Source organism: Megalops cyprinoides, chromosome 2 (genome assembly GCF_013368585.1).
Source record: "Megalops cyprinoides isolate fMegCyp1 chromosome 2, fMegCyp1.pri, whole genome shotgun sequence".
Taxonomy (NCBI): Eukaryota; Metazoa; Chordata; class Actinopteri; order Elopiformes; family Megalopidae; genus Megalops; species Megalops cyprinoides.
The window spans coordinates 32883984-32907157 of record NC_050584.1 but is presented as its reverse complement, the minus strand read 5'-3'; the positions used below and the strand labels follow the sequence as shown (position 1 = coordinate 32907157).

Genomic DNA, 23174 nt, shown 5'->3' with positions numbered 1-23174 from the left:
AAAACGCGTTCTGGGGGTAACAAAGACTTGAGGATGCTGGCAGCAGAAACACGGAGCAAAGCCAAAGCAGCACCTCTCACCTCCATGTCATAGAACTCCTGAGCATCGTCCAGCCCCTGCACACGAATTTGGAGCCCCTTTGATTGGCCCTTGTTGCTGCTGGTCAGAGCAGTGTTGAGGCTCTGGCCTGGCTCCAGGGTGCTGATCCCCACATTGTACTGGGCCCCCAGGCGGGTGCCTGGGGTCGGCAGGATGCGGTAAGACCCCTCAATCTCACCCATCACTCATGCGTGGCCTGCCCACAAACCTGTAAGCACACACCCAGGAAAAGGGATCAAGACACAAGTGTGACACTTTTTATACAGTATAGAGTCTCTTAATTAGCTATCTTTCAGTTCAGTTATAATGCATCTAAACACAATGTGCAGAAAAGCTGTTTAATGAATACATTTCATTTTCAGGCTTAACAGACCAGCAGTTTTCAAGAGTTTATTGTATATAATGCAGGGGATGTTATTACAAATCACAACTACACATTTTACATGCACATACTCAAGGAATCCCATTGTTTAGTCTTCCATTAGGATTTACAGTGGGTGAGCTGTTCTGGGAACAAATGCAGGCCAGGAGAAGTATACAATGACAAATCATGACCTTTACAGACTATTACAACACCAAACTAACAGAATTCTCTTTAGAAATGCATTTGTCAAATCACAAAGTATTTCTACTGGATCACACAGGGATGGATATATTAATTGTGTTCTAAACTGAAATATAAGAACAGACAAACTGCTGGGAGCATAACAGCAATGTTGAACAGGCACTCCCGAGGAAGAACTGCGTGCTGGACATACTCCTGCCTTTGATGCAAACTGTGATAAACATATCAGCAAATCTATTAACACTGAACACACAGAGCCTTGGCTACAATAAGCCTTTCACAATTGTACCAGTCATTTCCTCCTTCCCAAACCCCTTTGGAAATACAGCAATCTTGAATTCCCCGTGTCTGACTCACTCTCATTTTTAAAGAGTTTAATCTGAACATTTGAAGGTTTATGTGGTTTAGAATCAATGCACAAACACTGAGCTCATGGTGAACTACACTAGTCATCAAAATCAATATTCACAAAGTACCTTCTGTGGCATGTTGAAAATTGCTTGAGTTGGCAAATAGGCCCCCAGACAAACTGTCTTATTAAAACGTTAAAGACAATATGTAACATTTCAAATATTCCACAGAGACTTCAACCTCATCACCAAAATATGAGCCTTACGTTTTGGTAACTGATCTGCTATATCCAACAAAAGCAATAAAATAACTGCCACAGAAAAACAGCACTTTTAGAATTCTGGAAGACGAGATTCTCTTTGGACAATCATCTCTTGGGTCCTCTTTAGTTTTTAACAGGAATTACATTTCCAGTGGTGCAATATCATAAAGTTGATGAAGAATACGCGCTATTCAATATTTCCATTTCGATTGGACGAATGTCTCGAAATGTCTTCGAAAGGTCTGCATAAATGCATTTTACGTCCATTTTAATATAGGCCTTTAACTGTTTCCGTCTGTGTAGTTTTGCGGCACGCAGTTGGTACACTTGAACCCATTCCAACCCTCCGTATCCGAACACGTCAACACAGTGAAGTACCACTGACTGGTGCAAGCAGTGCGCACTGCGGCTGTTCGCCGGAGCATTTCATCCGTGCGTTTACATGTGTGTGTAAAATTCAGTTCTTATGAGGGAACTCCTTTAATAGAAATTTATCTATGATAAAGTTGAACACAAGACATTTTGGTACAAATCAACTCAGATGTCCTACCAATACGCTAACAATACAGATACAATCATAAACCGGAGCTTTTCCAGCTACAGTTGTTTTCTTTCAACGCTTAACTGTCTGTAACTCCAACTGGATTTAAAAACAACGCCTTTCTGCACACAACGAACGGACGTGGTAGCTCGATAGTGACATCAGTTGGCTACGCCGCACTGGAAGAGCCACATTTTGCAGTAAACTAACACAAAGTGACGCAACAGGTTGGCTATACTGTCCAAAAGTTGTTTTCCTTTAAGACACAATGTAGGTATCTGTCTGACAATGTTCAAAATAATACATTCGCGCAAGGGGTAGTACAATTTTATACACTTCAACTGGAAATACACACAATGGAATCAAGAACTAACTCGAGCTGTTTTGTGTATTCCGTCGCCCATCTCGAAGCGCTTGGTTTTCCCAAACTTGCTCCGACATTCATAACCTTACATTTTAAGGTTTTCATAACGTGTATGGCATTATACTTACTATTCAGTACCCGGTTGTTTCAATAAGCTATCGACAGTCGTGGGCGCTCTCGAAGTTAAATCCCTGAAGCCATCTGACGTTGAGTTGCTAAACACTTGAGAAGAAACACTAAGTGTCTTCTCAAAATGAGCCCATAAACAATACACACATTCGAGCAAATTAACAACCATTTGGTTAACCTTAAAATTCAAACCGTCTGCACTCCACAAATTTGCGTTTCAATGTCAATTACAGTCACTTGCACGCCCAGAAAAACAAGCAAGTTGTCGCTAATACGCGATTAACTGGATACCCTCTGCAAATATGAAAAACATAGTCCGATCACTTTTTCAGTTATAAACACCAAATGACACCACTGCACATAACTAGAACAGTTAGTTTGCTATCATCTTAAAGTGTGGTCTAAATAAATGGCAGTTTTGCAAATGCGCGTTTTATTGTCGACATGCACACAGAGTTCCCACGTTACCAAATACTTTAAATACAGTACAACTAATAAAAAAACCAAGTTATTTCTGTTGAAATATGGGTGAATGCCTTGATTAATGAAAATCGCGTCGTACCTGATTTTCTCTCGTTGTATTCCGGGAACTCCGAGGATAGTCCCTCAGCCAGCCATAGCGATTACCACCGTACTGCAAATTACATCCTCATTGGGCAAGATCCACACCCTTTCCTATTCCTATTGGTTCGTCCTTCATCGTAAATTTAACTTACAATTGGACAAGAGTTTTACCTGTAAGCAAATCTTGGTTGGTTGAATAACAGCAAGAGAATTCAATATTGATTGGTCATCTGGCAAGCTCTGCTGGACTATCTATTGGCTGACTGCGCAATTATGCTGTATAGTATGTAATGATTCATTATCTCTGATCGTTAAATTCCAGATATGTTGCTTGATTTTGGATATATTTGTTCTGCTGACAGAGCATCATTTTTCTTTACGATAAATTATGAGCAAACTTCAAATAAATGTATGCAACAAGAATCAACGTACGCCATTCATGACGTTTGCTCTACTCTTGTAACTACATTGTGTAAAGAAGACTGACATTTGAAAGTGCCATTGTTTTAAAATGTCCCTATTAGGTATTTGAATGGTCTCATATATTACCTAACAGCTCTGTAAATGAACACCTTCTAATCTATGTCTAAAAGGATATTTTTTTTCCTGAATATGGCACCTGACTGAAGAGGTCAAGCTCAGGAATGTCCATTAAGTCCATTTTGGGTCCAGTCGTTGCTCTTGTTAAATAAAAAGCATCAGCCATCTTGAAAGTTGCCCAGTTATCTCTGTGCTGGTGTTCACCAACAGAAAAGGTGTTCAGACTCCCAATGGGAGTTCAGAATTTCAGACCACATCAACCAGAAGCCATTGTTCCAGCACAGGTCGACATTCCCCTGCCTCTAAAATAGACTTCACAGACTCACAGAACTGATATGATGGAAGAAGACAAGAAGAGACACACCAAACAAAAAATGTTCAACATGCCAAAAAAGGGAACCGATTAACTTTTTTACCATTCACCTACCCAGCTGGCAGATGTGGGCTATCATCTCACCATGAACAGTTTTTATTGTATGGAGCGTAGCACACAAAGCTATTGTAAATGATTTAATGATATTTAAAACATATCATCACTTAAAAAACAGTGTATCATTTAACAGCTTTTCCAGAAGGAAACAAAAACATATTGTCAATACAAAGCAAAAGCACTGTGTTTAAGATTACCAGCATCTTTTGACTATAGTTAAAACCACACATTCTAAACTAACCCACAATCTATTGTTTTCAAAATGATTCAGTGCTCTTCCACCATATACCATTATATGTGACAGCATTTTCATTTTCAGTTTCTTAGCTGTAATCCAGCACTTAATATTCAGACTGAAGGCATGTGACAGAAGCCATTTAATGTACAAGTTAACCATTACAGATTAAGACCTTGTAAAATCAACCGGGATAATCTAGAGCTAAGAGGATGAAACACAGTAGATGGAGACTGTTTCCCATTCAGTGATGTTTCAGGGAGAGTCCTATCGGAAGCAAGTTGAGGCGTGGCGCTCGTGGGACATGTAGCGCCGTCTCAGCATCCGGGTGGCCGTCTGCAGGACGTGGTAGCGTTGCCGGAGGTGGCGTCTCTGCACATGCTCGTTAGTGATCTCCTTCACACAGTTTCTGGGGAACCAGCCTCGCTCCCCATCCGTCAGCCTCCGGCCCTCCAGGAAGCCTGGTACAGGAGGAAGAAGGGGGTGAGTGGGGCCGGTAGGTTAAGGCCACCTACCAGACACAAAGAAACCTTGCACCTGTAAAGCTATAACAGCTTAGCTGTTGGCACTGTGGCTAAAATCAAAGTTCATTGGCAATAATAAATTTATGATAACCACAACTGCAGTGTTGTACAGTACGTGCACACCAGAATAACTCACCTCATCTAATCGAACTATATAGGTTAGAAATCACCAAGCAATAAAACAGAAATTGCACTAAGCTGGGTGGGGAAAAACGTACATGGTGACTGTGAGGGTGATGCAGAAGACACCATTGACTAATGTGGAAAATGATTGTACTTTTTAATCCTTGTAAAATCTCCCTTTGGTGAGGAAAAGATGCAAGAAAGCAGTACAGAAGAGGAACCACACAAGGTATGACTTCCCTTACAAAGAGACACTGCAGCAAAGCAATTAAAATCTAACATAAAATGGAAAGTAGCAGTGTTTAGATGGAAGATGCTTGCTCTTTGCTTTTGTGGCTCTGGAGCAAACATGTAAGTTAGGCCTATCTGTCCGGGGCAACTCACCGTCAGTGGTCTTTTGAATAATGTTGATGACATCCCCCAGCCGCAAACTCAGCTCTCCTGGCTGCTGGGCAGAATAAGCTGCTGTGCACTGCACTTGGGGGCAGTCTGAGACAAGCCACATTGTTAGAGGCACAGCACCCCCTCATCCTGCAGCACTGTATCATTCACTGTCAATAACATTGGCAGCTCTGCCCTCTAGTGGGCATTATCTAGTTTTGACGCGTCACTGTTACATCTAGAGTTTTCAGTTACTGTTTGAAGAGGACCATTCTCCTTTACATTACAGGTATTTAGACAAACAAATCGGCCATAACACATACTCACAAACAGGCACATGTGCACATATATATGTACATTTTAGCTCACACAAACCTGTAGCTAAGCAGCATATGCATTGTCTCTGTGACACTCACCCCACTCCTCATATATCTCGTCCTTCCCACTCTTGCGTGGGCTCAGGGCCTCCAACCAGCCGTCCTTCTCTTCCCTAAGACAAGCCATGGTGTCAATGGAAAGTAGAGGCCAGACAGTGTGGAGCACCCACAGGATGACCTGGAATAAAAGCCCTCCTCTGCTGGGGAAGCAGCTGGTGTAGGTGGTGGAGTGTGATATGAAAGGTGCTGCTGAGGTCCCCTGGCATGGCCTGAGTACTCACTGGGAAGAGGCCCTCAGCAGGCGCTGAGAAGTGGCCCCTCTGTGGTTCTTCAGTAGGGCCAGCAGGAAGGTCTTCTCCAGCTCACAGTCCACATCTCCCTCCTCCGCGGCGTCACTTATCTCGATGAGGGAGCGGTGGACGTGGTCCTGCACCACAAAGCGATCCAACCTGGGCAGAGAAAGCATAGTCATACCTGTGGGGCTTCTTATAATCTCACCAACATCATAATAATTATAAGAGGTCCATTATACATCTGCTGCTTGACCCTTGTTTGTTCTTCACCCTAGCATTGTCACTGCTTAGCAACAAAGACAAGCAATACCCTGAGATTGTCATTTTGGTAATGTTCCGGCACCCTTCAAGCTGCCATGACTGTCATAAAGGAGAATACTGAATAGCAGCCACTGCAAGCAACACACACCCTTTCCTGACTGCCACCAGCAGCAGGTCATTGAAGAGGAATAAGTAGACTGGGGAGTGTTTCCTCTGACCAAAGATGTTCTCCTTGTCAGTCAGCTGGGTTAGCTCCCCTTGCCTCACCAGCCAGCGAGAGGAAGAGACCAGCGGCAGTGCCTGCCAGCAGCACACAGTCCCAATATAAAAACAAAAGAAGAAGCAGAACATAAGGTTACAATGTTGTCATTTGCCTCCAGGAGGCTTGGTGTAGATGCTACATATCTGAAAAAGAGTAGCTAAATAGTATATAAAAGAGAACAGTTATGTGATGACCTGCACATTCTTATCACGACAGCACGTCTCCTGATTTGAGAAGTCAGAGAGAGGGCTCACCTTACACTCAAACTCAGTCTTGTTGGCGATGCGCACCAGTTCCTCCATCTGCATCATCCGGCTCACCTCTCGGTTACAGGCCTCCACCACCTACAGAGGGCACAGGAATCAGAGGCAGTGGTACGAGATGACAAAACAGAGACCGGTGCCACTGACTGGGTCCACAGAATATCTCCTGATTTTATGCCACAAAATAAGACAAGAATAAAACAAGAAAGATTCTGTGTGAACATGTTTCCATACAATCAATTACTGCTAGATACAGACACTAATTGTCATGCCTTAAAAGTAAATCCACGCCTTGGAGTAAATCATGGCTGTTTCAGGTGGTTTAGCAGGAAAGGCCCTTCATTAGCATTACCTTTGAGACCTCTTTCAGTGCTCTTTCTGCAGATGCCTCGCCTATTGATCCTGGATCTGTCCTCTTCAGGATGTTCTGTGGAGCCAAGAACATCAGGGTTTAAACTCTACCTCTCTCTATTTCATGGATAGTTTCGTATTATTCCAAGAATTTTTTTGTATTGCATGTTAATTTCTACTTGACACTCAACAAACTAAGCCCACTCTGTTCCTTACAGAACCACCACCTCCACTCCACTGTTTTCTACTCACCTTCTGCCCCCAAACAAATGATCTAGAATCAGACTGTCCAACTATACAAACGAACCATGCAAAAATAAAAGTGGTCTGGGGTCAGGGCTTGTGAGCAGAATATATTTATAGGTTCCACTCTTGTCTAATCCTCTACCCCCATCACTCCCCTCCACACACCTGCACCAGGATCTTGAGGCGTGTGATCCTCTGGAAGGGCAGGACCAGGAAGGACTTGAGTGGCAGGCGATGACAGCTTGGGTGCTCCTGCAGCTTCCTGAGCACCTCCTCAATCTGTGGGTTCTCCTTGCTGAACATAAACACAGGGAATTACTCCACAGGGATCATGGTTCGGCCGGCGCCTCTCCCAAGGCCTCCCCTACGCCCCTCCCTTACCCCCCTCCCTTACCCCAGGTTGTGCAAGGTCTGCTCCTGGTAGGGCATGTTGCGGATGTAGTCCACGTAGGCAGCAAAGTGGCTGCCGGCGTGATGCTGGATGATCTCACACACATCAATGTACAGATTGGCATCCAGCTCCACCCTCATGGCCTCTAGGAAACTGAGCACAGAATACTAGAACCACCAGAACATATGGTAGTTTACATACTACAGCATTAAGATTTTTTATTTTATTTTTGTGCAGGAGTATTTCAACAGACACATAATAAGGTGAATGACAATGATCAGTCATCTCTGCACAAGCATACAGTCTATAACCCTGACATTGATGAAGTAGACTGTTACTTTTGGCTGATTTCCCGGATCTTTCCAATGCTGGAGAAGAGTGACTTGCGGTCACGAGGCGCCAGGACCAGGTTGAGGGCAGGAGATTCCATGAAGTGGTCCACCGCCACTACTAGGCTCTCCAGGTAGGAGTGCTCTGTAGTCACCACCTCATACATGCTCTGAGACACGGGGGAAAGAGAGGTCACACTGTAAGAGGAGGACTGTCAGGGACCACACAGACAGCACTGGGCACAATTCAGTGGCCCATAGACACACGGACTCACAAGCATCAAGTGCATGTTACTGGATACTGAACTTACTTATTGGAGAACAAGAACAGAGACACTGATTTCAAAGACATAAAGTCTTACTGAAGCACACTCATGGCAGAGGGAGTGGACCAGAAGGCTGCCTGCCACTTTGAAAGACCATACCTCCTGTAGCAGCAGCTGTTGTTTACTGAGCTGTGCCAGTACTCCACTCTCCTGCACAATACTGCGCTCTTGCCAGAATGGCTTGAGGGAGCCATGCTGCCTCCCGCTGGACACCCTCCTGACAAAATCCTGTGAAGGTGATCCTGTATCCTGAATATCCCCAGCCATGAGGGGCACTCTGCCCTTCCCCTGACATGCCTCTACATCCGGTGGGGTGGCTATGCAAAAGGAGTCAGCAGCATCACCAGGGGGCTTCCCCAATTCATTCAGGAGGATCACATCACATGCAGGCTCTCTCGCAGGGCTCTCTAGCTCTGTGGCTTCCACAGCCTCTTGACTGCTATCCTCTGCAGTCCGAGTTTTGTTCTGTAAGGAAAGCAGCATGAGGTCTGCCAAGGGGGACTTCCCTTTCTGTGAGGACGACAGTGCCATGAAGTTTGTGGGGGACCATTTGTTGAGAAGGGAAAGTTTGCGTGTGGTTTCTCTCTTCTTGCAGTTTTCCTTGGCTTTTGCTTCCTGGCTATCGTTGGGGAATTTCTCCCGGAGTTCTGCCACAACACCCTGGAGGGCACCTTCACACGTCCTTCTTCTCCCCCTTCCCTCACTGCTCGAGTGAGTGGCCATCTTGTGGCGACTTTGTGTCTTCAGAGGTGGTAGAGGCTTAGCAGGGAGAGGGGGGAGAGGTTTGTGGCCAGCCTCCAAGTATGCAGGACGCTGTGTGGGCCCAACATCACTGGGGAAAGCCATGGGTCCTATCCAGGAAATAGAAAAGAATATTGAGTTACTTTTGGATTAATTCTCACAGAATTCTCAGCAACAACAAATACAGGGAAAATTCCACAGTGGTGACTTGCGGTCAACGGAACCCACCAGAGTTTCCATGGCACAGGACTGGTGGGATACAGCTTTCTTCCACTTCAGATGGTGACACGTCTATTTCCATGTACACTTCCTCCCAAGCATCAGGCTCTTCCTTCTTACCTAATGACCCTGAGAGATTGTGATATTAATGATACTACCAATCACAGAGATCAGTACATTTCACAGACAGCACCTGACAAGACTAATCTCAATAATGAAAGAATGTAGGACACTGCAGACTAACAGATGAAATTTATTTCAATATTTTCTTCATTTGTGGAGAGTGAAGTGTGTGACGATGGTAGGATTCATTCATATCCCACACACTGTGACCGCAGTGGGAACAAATGGGTCTCGACTGAAAAGGCAAGATCTGCTTGACTTGCCCTCTGGGCACAAGGTAGAAGGCAAGTGCTGACTTGACCCTGGAAACTGCAGAGGAATGGAACTATAGTGAAAGGGAGCTTGTGCATAATTACACACAAGGCTGTAGTCTCCCCAGTTCCTTTCTGTGTTCGGTTGCCTTGTTCCATAATTCACACTAAAGCTGAGCCCATTCCTCTGACAGCAACCTGACATTTGTTTGCATTAGTGTGTCCTGAAGTTGGATAACTGAGAAGAAGAAAGTTCCTCAACACCCAAAGAGGGATCTCTCTGTTTTTCTGTGCACATTCATTTACTGCAGTAGTCACTATAATTGGTTTGGAGGCCAGGGGCAGTCCTGTTGTTTTACCCATGAACAGGTTACTCTAACTCAACTGGTTAAATGAATTGAGTTTAAAGCTGAATAAACAAATGTTATATGTACTCTGTCCACTTGGGCAAGAGCATGAGCTCAGCAAATAGTATATTATTTAGTATGTATTATTCTGTAACTAGTATACTATATGATTACTAAATAGACACCGAATACACACCAACTTTTTATTGCATTGATGCTCAGTGTAAAATGAACCTCAAAAACCATATACTTGGTTTATAATAAGATACCTATTTAATTAAGTGTATATCAATAAATACTGTTCATAAAACTTTATGGGGTGAATTTGATGTATTACAGAGAAAATATCCACCTCTGCTTCTGCAGTGTCAACAGCTTATTGAAAAATGTATCACAACCTGATGATGATATTTGAAGGAAATAACACAGTGCAGGAGTGAGTGAAGCCCTCACTGGCCTGGAATATAAAATTCTGGCACTCACCTTGTAGGAGGTAGATCTGCTCTGGCTCTTTAGGAAGGGGTCGTAAAGGGAGAGGAATTTTGGGAGGGGAACGCCCTGATTGCCCCTGCCCTCCATAGGAAGTGATGTGCCAGTAGTCTGGGTGGGGTTCATTCTCTGGTCCATTCGCAGAGAGAAACTGAGACAGTGGGGAAGTCGGCAGGTATTTTAGGGGCAGCTCTGTTCCCACCTGCCCCTCTCTGGGTGAAGGGGACCTGCTGCAGTGACACTTGCAGGGGCAGGAGGGGGCACAGCCTGACTGGGATTCACCAAAGGCAGAGCCTTCCTCACTCTCATTGCTGCCACTCCAGAATCTGCCCCCTAGAGGAAAGAAACAGGACAAGCACAAACAACAAAGTTAACTCACCTGGTGAGATCTGAACACCTGAGAAGAGCAGTGGAGAAATAGGAAAGGGACTTATTACCAAAGGAGTGGTTCAGACCTGGGGGTTGACTCTAGTAAAAATGTGTTTGAAGAAATTACTGATTTTTTGGATCTTTTGGGTTACATTACCCAAGTTGTTTTGGATGTTCAAAATTTAAGATTTAAATGTGAGTTAATGGGAATAAGCAATTGCCAGCATGATTTTGTTTGCTTCTCACTTGAATGATTTATTCACATCAGCTTCACTCATATGACCTAACTAATCTGACTTTTGTTTAACAACTATAGGTTACTTTGCAAATATTCCTGTCACAGAAGTCACAAGTCACAGAGCTAGAGTGATGGAACACTATCAGCCATACTGTGAGTCTGTGTTTGGCGGGTGTTTGTGTACCTGTGTCATTGGTGTCAGGACTCTGCAGAGGTTTGCTGCTTGATACTCTGCTCTCTGTGTGCTTGGCTATCTGGGATTGGTTGTCCTGTTGCAGAGATTTTCTCTGGAGGTGGGGCTTTGGCAGAGGGAGGGGCTTGACTCTCGCAGACAAACCCTGTACCTCAGCAGTCTGAGCAAAAAGGTTGCTGTCATCATCAAGATGGACAACAGACACAGACAGGCACAGACTCTGGTCATTTGGGAGGGATGGCAGAGATTTGTGCCTGGCTTTCTGTTCCACTTGGCTGGGGTCTAGCTCCTTCCTCAGGATGACCTCGGTTGCCCTGCGCCATCGTGCTGCCCTGGTCTGCGGTTTGGGGGGGACCTGAGGTTTTGGAGGTAAGGAGGGCCGGGCCAGGACGGCTGGGCTGATCTCCTCTTTACCCATCCAGACCAACCAGATTCAAACACCTAACAAAGAGTAGAAGAAAGAGACACTTTCACTAATGCAAAGTGGGTAAAGGTATACAGAAGTTTAAAAGTGTGTGCACAAAGATAGATGCTCCTTTGCATTGTTTGTATGGGAAAAATGGAAGAGCAATGGAAGTGCTCTGCCACGCTCCACATATTGGCCATATTTTTAGATGCCTGAAAATAAGCAAGTAAGAATTGGTCTTGAACTTTCAGTCAGTTTCTTATTTAAAGAGTGCCTACAGTGCTGGCCAAAAGTATTGGCACCCCTGCAATTCTGTCAGATAATGCTCAATTTCTCCCAGAAAATGATTGCAATTACAAATGTTTTGGTAGTAATATCTTCATTTATTTTGCTTGCAATGAAAAAACACAAAAGACAATGAAAAAAAAATTAAATCAATTATCATTTTACACAAAACTCCAAAAATGGACCGGACAAAAGTATTGGCACCCTCAGCCTAACACTTGGTAGCACAACCTTTGGACAAAATAACTGCGAACAACCGCTTCCGGTATCCATCAATGAGTTTCTTACAATGCTCTGCTGGAATTTTAGACCATTCTTCTTTGGCAAACTGCTCCAGCTCCCTGAGATTTGAAGGGTGCCTTCTCCAAACTGCCATTTTCAGATCTCTCCACAAGTGTTCTATGGGATTCAGGTCTGGACTCATTGCTGGCCACTTTAGAAGTCTCCAGTGCTTTTCCTCAAACCATTTTCTAGTGCTTTTTGAAGTGTGCTTTGGGTCATTGTCCTGCTGGAAGACCCATGACCTCTGAGGGAGACCCAGCTTTCTCACATTGGGCCCTACATTACGCTGCAAAATTTGTTGGTAGTCTTCAGACTTCATAATGCCATGCACACGGTCAAGCAGTCCAGTGCCAGAGGCAGCAAAGCAACCCCAAAACATCAGGGAACCTCCGCCATGTTTGACTGTGGGGACCGTGTTCTTTTCTTTGAAGGCCTCGTTTTTTTTCCTGTAAACTCTATGTTGATGCCTTTTCCCAAAAAGCTCTACTTTTGTCTCATCTGACCAGAGAACATTCTTCCAAAATGTTTTTGGCTTTCTCAGGTAAGTTTTAGCAAACTCCAGCCTGGCTTTTTTATGTCTCTGGGTCAGAAGTGGAGTCTTCCTGGGTATCCTACCATAGAGTCCCTTTTCATTCAGACACCGACGGATAGTACGGGTTGACACTGTTGTACCCTCGGACTGCAGGACAGCTTGAACTTGTCTGGATGTTAGTCGAGGTTCTTTATCCACCATCCGCACAATCTTTCGTTGAAATCTCTCGTCAATTTTTCTTTTCCGTCCACATCTAGGGAGGTTAGCCACAGTGCCATGGGCTTTAAACCTATTGATGACACTGCGCACGGTAGACACAGGAACATTCAGGTCTTTGGAGATGGACTTGTAGCCTTGAGATTGCCCATGCTTCCTCACAATTTTGCTTCTCAAGTCCTCAGACAGTTCTTTGGTCTTCTTTCTTTTCTCCATACTCAATGTGGTACACACAAGGACACAGGACAGAGGTTGAGTCAACTTTAATCCATTTTAACTGGCTGCAAGTGTGATTTAGTGATTGCCACCACCTGTTATGTGTCACAGGTAAGTAACAGGTGCTGTTAATTACACAAATTAGAGAAGCATCACATGATTTTTCAAAGGGTGCCAATACTTTTGTCCGGCCCATTTTTGGAATTTTGTGTAAATTGATACTTGATTTGACTTTTTTTTCATTGTCTTTTGTGTTTATTCATTGCAAGCAAAATAAATGAAGATATTACTACCAAAACATTTGTAATTGCAATCATTTTCTGGGAGAAATTGAGCATTATCTGACAGAATTGCAGGGGTGCCAATACTTTTGGCCAGCACTGTAGGTGTTCTTTCTGTATGGGCTCCTCCATCGGAGGAGAAGGGGTGGGTGGCAGTTTGAGAGGGTGGGTGGGGGTTGTTTCCTTTTTGGAAATTCCCTCCCAGTTTCTCATGAAAGGTGCAAAACAGGTGGTCTGTCCTGACAATACAGCTGTATTCAGGGCTTTCTGCCTCCTAACATTGAGAGCCCTTTCATTTCGACTGCTCCCTCCGGAAATGGCCAGAATCCCCATCACGCCCCTGCCTGTCACAGATGCAGGTAACTGTAGAAACATTCCTCTCACTACACATCAGCTGGATCACGTAGCCTGAGGCTCAAACCTGAATTTCCCTTCTGAAATCTAATCATGGAAGAATGTGATAAATGACTTGGGAACGTGGGTGTGAGCATTTGAATTCCCCGTGATGGGGTAGCACATTTTTCCATGTATTTGCAGTGCATTTTTTATTGTCCAAAAGGGGTGACTAAAGCCTGTTTGTAAAAATACAAGGGTACAGAGAAGGACGATACAAGGGACAACACACAATACAATATGCAATAGAAGGTATAAAATTTGTAGTTTCTTAGGTTTGTGCAGAGCAAGGGAGTCTGATCATTCAAAATGGTGAAAAAAGAGACACCTTTTGACATACGAAAGTGAATTCATTTAGTGACACAAACTGTAGAGCTTAACAAATTGTATGACTCAAACAGCACAGACACAAGCAATGCAGAAACACCATCACTCAGGTATCTGCAAAACAATTTGCTAGAATTACATCACTCAAGCTTCACATAAGCTTTCTTTCAGATTTTTACTCTGAAGCAAACAGAAGAATCCACCTATTTTTCGTCACCTACTCTACTGCTCTGCAGTGGCCTGGTGCTGTGTCACCTGCACATGGCGTCCACGCGCAGACGCCCGCAGCCTGTTCTACCATCTGTCCCCTTTTACTCTTAGACCAGCCCTCTGTTCATCCCCTTCCACAGGGTAGCAGTTGCAGTGATCTCTGTCAGCTTCAGCACTATAGTACTGGCAAATTGGACCCTCGTCAACAATAGGGGTGTAACAATATATCACTTCATACTGATGCTTCAATAGAAAAGCAATGATACAGCTGTACAGATGTTCCACATGAGACTCAATCTATACCATTGATTTTTTCATGTATTTATTTTTATTCATATTAATGCAGCAGTTTGGATTAAACTAATATGCTTGCAACGACCCTACTCATCTTTGAATATTGGGTATTATTTCATTGAACTAACCAGAGGTTTACAGCCCTAATTAGCAGCATCCCCACAGACATACAAGGTACTCTCTCAACTCTTCTAGCTCAAGACAACTCTGACCAAAACAGTCTCTCATCTTTCCTTCCATGCTTGCCTGTGCTCTGAACTCCTCTACTGCTGATCGTCTGTCTGCCTTTCCCCTCCACGGCTCCATGACATGGACTTGCTCATTCTCAGCAGTACTTCTAGTGGTGGAATGAGGTACCTATCTGACAGTAAAGTCACAGATCACCTCATTTTTGTTTGTATGACCTACAGCCATTAATTATAATTTATGATTATGATTATGGTGTACCACACTATATTATTATTATTCTGAATTTTTTCAACTTCTCTAATATCCAGATATATTATGGAAAACTCATCAAATTTAGCAGATTTGCTGAGGGCTATGGGGGCATTTTACCAGATGGCACCAGTTTTGACAGCTGTATAACAGTTGTTTGTGATGCAGTTTTTAACCTTGAAAACAAGCATACCATGCATTAACAAGAAATTTACCACACTTGTGTGTGCCACAATATACCCAAGTCTCCAAATGTCATGATGGTAAGGTTACATTACACATTGGACTTAAATTGCCTAATAAGCTGTTCAACATATTGCCATGTAACTTACACATTTATTGTTTGGACACCCATCTTCACCAAAAGATCATTTCTGTGTGAAATAAAATGGTTGCCAAGAGGTAAACCTGGCAAACAGTGATAAAATATCATCCAAGCTGCTGGAGTTAACTGAACAATGCTTGGTATGTCAGATATTTATATGGTCCTTAAACAAGTTTTTTATTTAGAAGTCTCTTAAGTGAAACTTTCAGTTCTTAGAGCCTGTAATTGTTGTTTGCCAGTATGTCTTCTGAACATTTATGCAGTCTATTTCCATATTACTTGCACATGACAGCTATTTTGGATACTCAGTACCGCTCTTTAAAGTAAAGGATTCTATGGGTCATGCTTCTGCCTCTTTGCAATTTGAACTCTGCACTCTGCTCTATCAAATACTGTAAATAAATAGTAATAAAGCAGACAAAACTCACTCTCTGGAAATGATTCACCAGCTTAACATCACAGACAACTGCAGAACAAAGAACAGACATTTGTACAAATACACCCTGCCTCTGCTTTGCCAGCACAAATAGCCTGTGTAGCCCTGGCGGGAGACCAGGGACGAGCAAAGCCAGACAGCAGGGAAGAAACAGCAGACATAGCATAAAATATCTGGCAGACAATTGTAAAAGATTCTGAGGATAAGACTGGGTGCTTGTCACAGACAAGGAAAAATGATACATGTTTGTTGTCCAAAACTGTTTTTTAAACTTCCTGAAATTAGGCAAAAATAGTACTGCCAACACAATAAGCAGAAAAAGCCCAACAGCAACTACCAACAGCATCTGACTATATGTATTTGTCAGCTTTTTGGGACAACTGATCTGTTGCTCAGAGATGTAGCAGAGCAAATGTTTAACAGAAAAACACAAATAATTTCAGAGCCTTCTCAGAGCTTTGACACGTTTCCATCGGCCTCTAAAATGTGAGTATACCTGAAAATAAGCCAATGTCCCCTAAAGAACAGTGTCTCCTGTTTCGTATTTGCTTCCAATGTTGCAGTAATAATGTATAGCTCTGTTTCAACACATCTAAAAATATATATTTACATTTACGCTTATTCATTTAGCAGACACTTTTATTCAAAGCGATGTACAAAACTGCATATAGTAGGCAAACAACAGGCACAAGGGCAAGATGTGTACAGGTCATACAATGCAGATAGTGCTGAAGCTGAGCACAAGGTCAGTGTAACGAGACAGAAGTAATCTGATGTAAGGTTACATATATCAAATACAGTCACTGGGACTATAAAGTGCCGCTATACTACGTAGGTAAAAACGTGCTACAAAAACAACGTAATATACCATCAAGCTGGTGTCACTAACCCCTGGTTTGACATGTCATCTTACCCATGTAACACACCACCAGATGCACTTCATTTTGGACGGAAGAGATAGTGTCCCATTTTCACCTCCATTCATCTCATTTAGCTTAAGTGACTACAAAAAATACAGGTCTCATATTTCTTTTTTGTCCATGCTTCTTATATTGTTCATCAAAAGAGCAAGAGTTGAATAACTTCCTCATAGTGACCCTAGCCACACCATGTGGGCTGAAAGGTAGGATTATATCGATAAGGTATCCTTCCCCAAGTTGCAGAATCACAGACTCACCTCGGTGCTGGTGAGTGCTCTTCACAGGTGCCCCTTGTCAGCACTTCCCACTCCAGGTGGGGTGGCCAGGTACAGAACTGCTGTTATACACGGGAGCTGCGTGAGTCTGGGTAACGTGTCTTCCCCGTGAGTCTGTTCCACAACTGAAAAACAAACAGATGCTGATGATTTCAGCAAGACCCACGAAGATGTGGGAGAAAGCCTACCAGTCACAACATGCAGTGCTGGCAAACTGCCAAAACACTGGGAGACATGTGAAAGGCCTCTAATTTCTCATAAGTGGTGAAAGATACAGGTTCCTTGTCTCTGTAGACACTACCTATCCCTTTACAGTAATACGGAACCACCTCTGCTTATTTAGTATCAAGTTCAGATTACACCATACAGATGTTAAAACTATCTGATCAAGGTTACTCAGACAATCTCAGTGATGCATTGAACACATAAATCTGCTGTATTTCAAGTCCTAAGAATGTTTATGGAAAATGGAAAAAGGAAAAAAAAAATGTTTAGGACATAATAGCATCTGTAAGCATTAAAATTTTGTTTCTCCAATCATATTTCACACAAGGAAAAGGAATGGAAAATGAAATTATAATAGTATAGCTGCCACACACTTGTTCTCTTTCTGTTTTATCAGTGATAAAATGATTCAAACAAAGGCAGAAGATCTCCAACCAGTCTGTATTCATGACTCTGGCTCCACTAGAGATTTGTCTGTGATTTCAGTCGTACTGAGGATCTTTTCTCCCACTAAACTGAAGGGTATTGAAACCTAGCCAGGGGTTAAATGGTTTGTTTTGAGTACTGCTGTCTGCCAGGAAGCTGGTGCTGTACAGGGCGCAGGGAACATGTCCTAACGTTTCCCAGCCGCACAGAAGTCTGCAGCAGTGCTGCCTGGAAGGAAACGAAGAGCAAGATTCTCACACAAATTGAAGCTAATTGAAGCCTAGCTCATCACACATGTGTATTAATCATGTCTAAAAGAAAGGATTCTTAATCACACACACAGACACACTTCAAAAGTAAGATGGTAATTATGACCTTATTTACTAGATAAAGGGTGCACCTCCAGGGTAAACATTTTACTTTTCTTCTACAAGGGCCAGGCAACAGTTAAAACTCAGAAATAGGCCTTAATTGCATGAAGCAGTCTAGGGATGACAAAGCCAAAGTTTGCTTAACAGACTAGCAGTCATAACAATACACCAAAATGTAAGATGGTTTGTCTATTAATACACAATCATCGTGTCATAGGCTCATTTTAATTTCATATTTTTAAACAGTCAATCTTGAATGATATGCATTCTTATCAAAAATTTTATTTGGTGTGAGTGGACAGGGTGAGCCACATTACCCACGCCATACACATTTTTACCCCTACAGTAAAGGTGTGCCAGCATCTACTTATAGAATGTCTGTTCACATATATCCAAGAATGCAGAAAATCATTGTAAAAATGAACAGTGGTAACACTGGTCCGACTTGTACATTGACAGATATGCTGGTGAGATGTGAAGCAGGGCATTTTGAGACCTTGGACAAATACCCAGCTATCAAAACAGAGAGCAAGAATGGAAAATTCAGTCAGAACATCTGCCCTTGAAGCTTTAGTGGTGAAAGGGAGAGGATTTATCGTCTATCAATGATCAATGTTGGAAATTATAGTGAATATGCAGATTTGTTAGAGCTTGAAGAGCGCATGTCATCAGCTTCCACAAAAACAGGGTAGTCTTGTGTTCACTTTGTTTCTAAAAATATTTACATGAATAATATGTCAACATTTCTATGTCAATGTTATACTTTTATTGAAATGCAATATGCATTGTTGTACATCTGTGCCTGGAGATGTCAATGTAGTAAGACAACGCAGAGCATCATCACATGCCTGTTCTCAACACAACAGATGCAATGGCACTGAACGGAAATGAAGGGCCAAGTAATGCTGTGTGCCCCCTCCAATATGTGACTCTTAGAAGCAGAAAAATCAGATGTGGCTTTAATAAACTTCATTACAAGACAGTATCCAACATCACTGTATGAAACAAGGAGAAATGTCAGATACATTAATAATGAAGGTATCAGCTGTACATGCTGGAGACCGGGGGGGAGTTGGGGGTCAACTGGCAGCCAGCACCTTTCAGGCATCCACAGATTTCACCACAGTTTGAACAGGCAATGCTCTGGATGCTACAGCTACCTGGGTGCAGGCACAAAACTTCCACATATGAAATGAAATGTTAGGACAACTGAAACGAAACTAAAACTGGTACGCATTCAGTCCAGATTCTTCTTATCAAAACATAGATCATGCCTGTCAGCATACCACGTCAATTCACTGGAAAACCAACAGCTTAATGGAAGACGAGGGCTGCAAGACGTACATGCAGAAACAAGGACATGTTAGCACATGGGGGTTATCAGAGGTCAGAGGCCTGGGGCAAAATTCACAGGTACAGTTTAACAACAACAAACAAAACACTTCCCCCAATCACACTGCATAGGGGAAGGCAGATTTCTTAAAGGCCATGCTAAGTGGGACCATCTGCAAAGTGGGACACTGACAGAGCTGATAATATGAAGAACCCTCAGATTGTATTCAAATTATTACAAAGGCATCATTTATGGAAAAGCAAAAATGAATCTGAATGTAGCTATTCTCTGTCCTGGGAACATGTTATTATAGCCCTGTAATGAAAGATTACATTGTAATATTACATTGTAATATGAAATATAATATTCCTTGTGTGTGTAAAAGCATACTTGGCCAATAAAGTCTGATTCTGAAATACAAAGAGGAATGTCAAAAAGATAGTTATCAGACAGGCTTGTGTTTTGCAGCTTATATCATTAGGAGAGGAAACCTGTATTTGAAACAGAAACCTTCCTAAATTAATACCTTTGAAAATACAAATATGATAACCCACAGCCAGGGATATGGGGTGCTCTTTGGCATCAAGCATATAGGAAGTGTGGTCTCTTACAGGGATCTGACTGCCATTTGGTGGCATTGGCAGAACAGCTTCTTGTGATAGTACAACAGCTGCTTTTTCCTTTCAGGGTTGCCACCTCCGCAGAACTCTCTATGAGATGAGTATGCACATGCAGATTTGTTGCTCCCATTAGCATACGCATCCATATCTTGCTCAGTGTGGACCGGACAACAGAAAATCCATACACTGGTACTTAAGAGCAGGGGTTCTTTTTCAAAATAGTAGCAGCATTTGAGAGCCATCAAAATGGCTCCATGTAACAGTATTCTTCACACTACCTTCTAGCGTACAATATAATACTTTAACAAACTCAGTAAAGATAAAATGTGCGTAAATAGAAGGACATATAACAGTATTGCTTAAAAAGACAGATCAGAAACAGAAGTTCCAATTGTGAGATGAGGAATGGGCTCTGTGCCCTCTCTCTAGCTGGGCTAAGCAGGTAGATCAGGACCTGAGGAACATACAATGCAGTTATTACATACCGTTAACACCACAGCCTCGGTCACCACCATTAACAAAACTTTTTTGCATACAGTAGCCAGGTCTCTAGAGAATGCTACAGCCAATGGTCTTGCTCAATTGATCTGACACAATGCAGAACACCGGTACAAAACAAAGTGGTGTGTTTAACAGAAATGCCAATCAAATCAACCCACCTCCTCACCACTCAGATATACATGCACATACACCGTGAAATTCACAAATCCTGCTCCCAGGGCAGAGGCAGTCAGGTGTGTGGGAGACTCCGGGGTGCTGTCGCCCTCACCTTCACCCTGCTTTTGCATCTGGGCGATCATCTCCTGCATGCGCCACACTTGGGGGGGTAGAGTGTGAGATCAGAGACAGACGTGGGACCATGACCTCACCTCACACCCGTTCACATATTTTCTCATTGAATAGCTGGAAATTAAAATAACAATTACAATAACAGTTTGAACAATTCCAGGTGCAGACTGGTGTACCAAAAGGCGGTTTCCACTGAGTACATTAACCTGCTTGTAGCGAATCACGCTTGTGGTGAAGTCATTAGCCCCTTTCATATAGTATGTATTCCAATGACGTTCAAGTGTTTGCAAATTAAAGTGCAGTTAGTAACAAAAATGTAAACAACTGAGCCATTGGTCAAACCGGTCAACACAATGCAAACCCAGGCTGAGTTGATTTCCTACATGTGTGACTTTTAAACAGTTGATACCAGGGGAGAGGAATGGAGAAATGGAGAAGAGTTTAGGTGTAAATTATCATTCCTCAAATAATACACTATTGCGGGCATGCCCCTGAGGACGCATCAGAGGGTAATCAATGGGGCCATGTTCGTGATGGGCTGGTTTATGAGGGAATAAGGACGATCATTAAGGGAGATGCTCCTACCTCAGCTTCCTTCTCTCCGAAGGATCATGTCCTTGTCCAATTCCCCTGTCTTGGCTCCCACCTTAAAACACAGGGACAAGGGGTGGGTGAGTCCCTTGGCCAACAGGTGTCCATATCAATAAAACCAACCACAATAGAGATATACTACCATGGCATTCAGACAATGAAGGAAAACAACAAACCCACAGTAGGTTCGAATTTAAAACTGCAGAATGTAAGCAGCTTTTATTGGAGGTGTCTGTTTTCAAAATGCAAGCGTAGCCCTACAGTTCCTTTTCTGTTCTGCTTTTCAATCACAATTCAACCCTAACCCTAAAGACAACCACTTTCAAACGCCAAATTCTGGCTTTCTATAGGGTGCATTTAACACTCCTGACAAACAGTAGAATGCGGTTTCATATTTCTTCACCACCTGAGTCTGCCAGCCACTCCTGAAAAGCAACAGTGGCCTCTGCTGTCAGACAGTAGGATTGCATGCAAAACACTGTATGCGCCGCATGCATGAGTCAACAAAAAGAGGGGCAGAAAGCGAGAGAGCATGCAGAGGGAAGACCCAGAGAAATGGTGGGCAGTGCTGGGTGCTGCAGAAGCAGGGGCGTTTGCGACAGTGGCAGGACAAGGAAGGAGCCGCAACCAAGCCTCCCTGCAGTACCTCCCTCCCCCCAACCCATCAGGGTCTGAACCCAGAGCTCACCTGCGCTGTGCAAAATCCAGGGATGCTTGTCATGTCTGCTGCCTTGGGGAACAGCAGCAAGATGATTTCCCTGCCCAGGCCTGTGAGTCACATACGCACACATGGATGAGGAGCAGACGAGGACTTCGTTGCATATCTGCCTCAAGGGGATGTATTGTTTGCCAAATGAAGCACAACATTCTGAACATCCATGCCAGATCTCCACTAGGTCTGCAAGACATTAGTGCTTTTTAAAGTGACTGTAGTTAAAACCAGATATTTCAGGAAGTACATTTACATTTATCAAAGGACGCTGTTAGCTAAAGAGGGCGTATCCAGTGTCAATGCCTTGTATTAGCAGGCAGCAGTGACCCAGATTGGTGTGTGGCTTCCCCGTACTTTCACTTTCATGTTTTTTCAAGACAAAAGGAACTGAACAGTGTCTTTCAGCACTGCAGAGGACTGGTGCTTTCTCTAATACTGCTACAGGTGTCCAGGCCTCTGTGCCGCAGTGCAGGATGTTACACTTTCCTAAGCAGTTTAGAGAAACCCCCTTTGACTTTTCTGATCACGTCTGCCACTGAACTCTGTCCAAATCATGTGAAAGAGGGACTGCCAAAGGCACGATTGCTATGAGCACACGAGTCATTACCTCAGGGTAAGCCCTGGCAAGAGAGGCATGTTTTTTTCTGTGAATAAACATAACTGTCATGCTCATTTTGTTGTTTCAGCACCAAGGCCAATAATTGCTGTCATTGCGTAGGTTTGAACATTATGACAAAGAGTTGTGGATTTACACTCTGTGACCCAGCACCAGATTAGCTGTAATTCATCTGAAGGGTGTACTGGACAGCATCAGGTCATCGCAAAGAAGCTGGGGAGGGGCAGAGAGACAGGCAGGTACGTACCAAAGCGACAGAGGTAGAATGTATCCGTGGGAGGACAACCTGCCGTCCTGTTTGAGGCACTCGGAGTAAAAGTTCTCATAGTGCAGGTCCTGGGTCACCTCCTGGAGGTCCTGTATGTGCGTTCTGGAGAGACAGACTGGAGGCCCTTACCCTGGGGAAACACACTGCACATTGCTTTGTAAACATAAGGAAAATCAGCCATGTGACATGTTAGAAGTGCCCGGTGGGCAG

At 43.3% G+C, this 23174-nt stretch overlaps 2 protein-coding genes across 3 annotated transcripts in view; both read right to left on the bottom strand.

Moving 5' to 3' along the window:
• farp2 (FERM, RhoGEF and pleckstrin domain protein 2) overlaps positions 1 to 2938 on the bottom strand; it is a 43053-nt gene extending 40115 nt beyond the window's left edge. Inside the window, exons 1-2 of the mRNA XM_036520675.1 lie at positions 2874 to 2938; positions 81 to 307 (exon numbers count right to left, since the gene is read on the bottom strand). Of these exons, the coding sequence (XP_036376568.1) occupies positions 81 to 281 (201 nt within the window). The 5' untranslated portion in view covers positions 282 to 307; positions 2874 to 2938. The remainder of the gene's footprint in view (positions 1 to 80; positions 308 to 2873) is intronic.
• A 1336-nt stretch (positions 2939 to 4274) lies between these two features.
• Positions 4275 to 23033, bottom strand: LOC118773213 (rho guanine nucleotide exchange factor 15). 2 transcript variants are annotated; one of them, XM_036522053.1, is made up of 16 exons: positions 22944 to 23033; positions 16996 to 17138; positions 11169 to 11618; positions 10372 to 10710; positions 9177 to 9296; positions 8307 to 9058; positions 7891 to 8051; positions 7556 to 7705; positions 7327 to 7456; positions 6917 to 6991; positions 6556 to 6645; positions 6188 to 6339; positions 5767 to 5934; positions 5525 to 5598; positions 5112 to 5216; positions 4275 to 4541 (listed from the first exon to the last, which is right to left on the bottom strand). In XM_036522053.1, the coding sequence occupies exons 3-16, from the start codon at positions 11593 to 11595 to the stop codon at positions 4348 to 4350; spliced, it is 2937 nt and encodes a 978-aa protein (XP_036377946.1). In that variant the 5' UTR covers positions 11596 to 11618; positions 16996 to 17138; positions 22944 to 23033; the 3' UTR covers positions 4275 to 4347. The 2 variants fall into 2 exon arrangements, with proteins under 2 accessions (XP_036377946.1, XP_036377945.1); XM_036522052.1 differs by lacking the exon at positions 22944 to 23033 and having other exon boundaries at positions 16996 to 17231.
• Between the last annotated feature and the right edge of the window lie 141 nt (positions 23034 to 23174).

What these genes read in the sequence shown, in the direction of transcription:
- LOC118773213 (XM_036522053.1), bottom strand. Translation starts at nt 11,595, where the DNA reads ATGGGTAAAGAGGAGATCAGCCCAGCCGTCCTGGCCCGGCCCTCCTTA. An exon ending in CCTGTGCCATGGAAACTCTG is followed by an intron (nt 9,059 to 9,176) that starts GTGGGTTCCGTT and finishes TTTCCTGGATAG; the next exon opens with GACCCATGGCTTTCCCCAGT. An exon ending in ATCCGGGAAATCAGCCAAAA is followed by an intron (nt 7,706 to 7,890) that starts GTAACAGTCTAC and finishes TTCTGTGCTCAG; the next exon opens with TTTCCTAGAGGCCATGAGGG.